Genomic DNA, 4,162 nt, shown 5'->3' on the forward strand with positions numbered 1-4,162 from the left:
TTTTAGCTCCTAATAACTAAGATAATTTTAATGATAGTCCCAAGATAGACAGAAGATGTAATCATGTCTAGTGGTCTGAACAATTACCAAATCTAGAAGCTATCAATAGGTAGCTACATGAAATTTGTAGAGAGATCTAAAGAATTTCTTGGAATTCTTACAAAACAAAACAAACACAAAACAAAAGTTTTAAAGAAAAGAGATAAAAGTAGACATAACAAAACACATATCAATAAATTTGGTGAAGAAAAACATAAAATTAAGATAAAATTAAACTTAAAAAAATTGAATATTAGTATTGCTGAAAACTCCTAGGATTAATACTGGATAAAATTTTAAATGACAGTACAAATAACTATAACTTTGGAACTGTAATTTTAGAAACTTGTTTTCCAAGAACATGAAAGTAACCTTGGTTCCCTACACAACCAGTTTTTATATTCCTTGGACTGCATGCATACTAGACGAAGATTAAAGGGCAGCAGCCAAAATGATTAAACTCCAACTTGGACGTTGAAGTATTGATTTGATGGGCCTTTCTTGGTCAGAAGGAACCCATAAGTGTAAGATCAAGAACCTAAGCCCCCAGTGGGAAGTTGTGCTCAATTTGGTGGGCCTTGAGGTCATCTCTGGCCAAATTAGCATCAGCCTTATGGGAGGCCAGTCATGAAGGAAGGGACTCTCCCCAAGATCTGATTTCTTAAGGCCACAATCTAGAGGAGGTCTCACAGTCAAATAATTCACATTCCTTGGAAAGAGAGAACAGGCATCAGTTGTGTCCATCGAAGGGGGACACTGACCAGGAGTATCCTGGACATTTTTTGAAATTTCTGTGTTGCTTCTGCATCTGAAAAATATGAAAAATAGAACAATGACAGACAGTAAAAGAAGAAAAGGACAGCTATCTGACCTAAAAATGTAAGACTTATAAGAAATTAACTAAGAAACCAGACAAAACAGACAAAGAAAATGAATAGCCATATCATTTGGAATGCAATATTCTGAAGGCAAGTACAGCAGAGAAAAACACAAATTATTTTAAGCAAAGCAAAAACGACCATGGCAACAAAAGTTATTTTTGGAGAGAGCCAACTGGAGAAAAAAGCTTATGTTAAGATATGTTAACCTGACACAAAGATAAGGTGGAATAAGAATCTAGTGCCATCTGAAAGCTGAAAAGAGCTGAATCAGAACTAGTGTCATGAACTGCTTAACCGCCTTCATGTGAGAAAACACTTCAGAAGTTTGAACTTAGGAAACTGCCTTTGTGTAAGAAAACACTTCAGAACTTTGAACTTAGGAAATTCCAACTTGTCTTGCACCAGGTTGCACGAGCTCCATAGAGCAGGAATCTATTTCAACAAGCGCTTTAAAAACAAAAACAAAAACAAAATACTTTAATATTTTTCATTTCTATTAATGGTACATTTAAAAATGCAACAGTGCTAAAATCCATCAAAGAAAAATGCACAAAATGGAAATTAAACTTACTCAGACAAGGGTTCAGAAGTTGAGGTACTTTCAGGAACTGAAATTAGAAGAGGTTTACATTTACAATAGTATAGGTGATGAGTGATCCTATCTAGTACGTAAGAGCCCATATTGTGGCTGACCAAAAATACTGGACTAAATATCAGAAATTCAAAGTAATACAATTATATATACATACCATTCTCTATTACAACTTGGCAAGTATGAGTTTTACGTTGACTTAGGTGTTTAGCCATACGATCTAAGCCAGAAGAATCAGTTAGGAAGTCACATTTAAGGCACACCAGAGTAATGCCCCTATGAAGAAAAAAGGAAAGCAAAGGTTTTCATCTTTTATCAAAGTCCATAGGCACATTCAATAATTATTTTTCCACGTAATAACTTTTGATTTGCTTTTTATGTGTCATGACCATCAATTTCCAATTTTGTTATACAAGCCTGATTTATCTGAAATGGTACTCTAGAAAATGACATAGCCACATTTAAGTTATGGAAACATTCAGTGCTTTATAAACTGCTCCCTCTCATCCTGGTTGCTAAAGGACAAGAGTTAAGAGACCTAAAACCCAATTGTGGCTCCACTAACAATTTGTGTAGCTTGGGCAAGTCACATTCTTTCTGTGCCTTTGCCTATCTGGAAAGCAAGGATATAATACTCATTCAATACACACTTTCTGAGACCTTTTTTCCACACTCTACTGCAAACGTTGTGGATACACGAGTGAACAAAAGAGGGTAAACTCTGTGGAGACTATACTCTAGTGTCTTATTTTAGAAGTGATGAAATTAGAAAATAAAAGGGAAGGCTTTAAAAGTAAATCATATAATTATTGTTATTATCAATTAAAGAGCATAAACATACTTTGTTCACTGGATGCTTTTAAGTATTTCAACTTGTCGAGGAATAAAAACCAGTAGCACACCTTAACTAATGGCCCCCCTGCGGTTCTAGTCTTAACAGCCTGCTGTATATGAATACCTGGCTGTCACGTTGGCACATCAAAAATGATCTTCATACACTGAAATTGTGCTTTCCTCCCCACCCCCAAAAACCATTCCTCCTAACTAATCTCTCTTATGATGTCATGCTCCCAACACAATGGCTCAAAATTACCTGATTCTCCTTTTTCTTAAAACAGTCAGTATTTCAAATATTTTATATTATTTTAATTTTTAAAAAAACTTCTCATGTTTAATTATTTTTGAGAGNACACACACACACATACATAGTGCAAGCAGAGAAGGGGCAGAGAGAGAAGGAGACACAGAATCTGAAGCAGGCTCCAGGCTCTGAGATGTCAGCACAGAGCCCAGTGCGGGGCTCGAACTCACAAACCTTGAGATCGTGACCTGAGCCAAAGTCGTATGCTTAACCAACTGAGCCACCCAGGCGCCCCTCAAATATTTTATATTATTAACAATTTATTGAGCATTTAACTCTGTGCCATGCTGAGGGTTTTAGATATCTCATCTAAATCCTATAACAAACCAAGGAGGTAGGTATTATAATTACTACTTTTTAAATAGAGGACTCACTCNAGAATTGAAAGTGAGCCCTTTGATTTCAGAGCCCATGTCGTAAACAGTGTGATACTACTTCACCACCGTAACTCAGATTCTTATTAAGTCAATGTTGGCTACCATAATAATCTTAAACAGTCCATGTACCTCATGCAATTGAACCTTACCTTGTATACCCTCCAAAATGATCTTCCTTGATTCTACACAAAACACCAATAGTTTCCCCAGTGGGTCCAAACTCCCTGGCCTAGTTTTCAGGGATTCCACAATCTGGATCTCAGCTCAAAACTATTCTGCTTCAAAAGCCAAACTACACTGTATGTTACCTAAGTTGAATTTAAATAAAATAAATAAATTAAATTAAAAAAAAAACCTAGTCCCCAAGACTATGACCTTAATACTATGTTATATAAACTACATGCTCTATCTAAATTGCACTGCTAGTCATTCACTGTGGACACCTTTGCTCTCTTCATTCTGTACTTTTATTTATACGATTTCTTCTAATTAGAATGCCCTTGTGCCTCTTCTTATATGTAGAAATCTCTCCTTTGAAATCAATAACTCTCACTGCACTTTTATAAACATTCTTAAAATTTTTTTTAATGTTTTATTTATTTACTTTTGAGAAAGAGATAGAGAGCACACAAGCCAGGGACAGGGGCAGAGAGAGAGGGAGACACAGAATCTGAAGCAGGCTCCAGGCTCTGAGTTGTCAGCACAGAGCCCGACACAGGGCTCGAACTCATGAACTGGGAGATCATGACCTGAGCCGAAGTTGGATGCTCAACCAACTGAGCCACCCACGTGCTCCTACAAACCTTCTTATGTTACTGTAGTTACTTATATTCACACCTTAACATATATTGTACATTCCTTGAAGGTTGGACAAGCCTTCTTCATCAGTGTCATCTTTATGGGAACTGCTACAATGTGTTATACATAATAGGTGCACAATAAATAAAAAATGAGCATTGCATTTTAACAAAACATTACAAAATTTATTGTTCTATAGAATTATAAATATGCTAAGTCTCATATACAGAAATTAATCAATTTTCTATTTAAATCTGAGGCCTATCCAAATTGAGAAAAAAGCATCTCAGATCTTTAAAGTCATAGAATCAATTTAAGAATCAACCACAGAACT

At 35.7% G+C, this 4,162-nt stretch overlaps 1 protein-coding gene across 1 annotated transcript in view; it reads right to left on the reverse strand.

The window, feature by feature from the left end:
* Positions 1-6: 6 nt before the first annotated feature.
* The window catches only part of ZNF280C (zinc finger protein 280C), a 53,821-nt gene continuing 49,665 nt past the window's right edge, over positions 7-4,162 (reverse strand). Inside the window, exons 18-20 of the mRNA XM_077766151.1 lie at positions 1,670-1,788; positions 1,492-1,528; positions 7-847 (exon numbers count right to left, since the gene is read on the reverse strand). Of these exons, the coding sequence (XP_077622277.1) occupies positions 472-847; positions 1,492-1,528; positions 1,670-1,788 (532 nt within the window). The 3' untranslated portion in view covers positions 7-471. The remainder of the gene's footprint in view (positions 848-1,491; positions 1,529-1,669; positions 1,789-4,162) is intronic.

Source organism: Crocuta crocuta, unplaced genomic scaffold (genome assembly GCF_008692635.1).
Source record: "Crocuta crocuta isolate KB4526 unplaced genomic scaffold, BGI_CrCroc_1.0 scaffold1133, whole genome shotgun sequence".
NCBI classification, from domain to species: domain Eukaryota; kingdom Metazoa; phylum Chordata; class Mammalia; order Carnivora; family Hyaenidae; genus Crocuta; species Crocuta crocuta.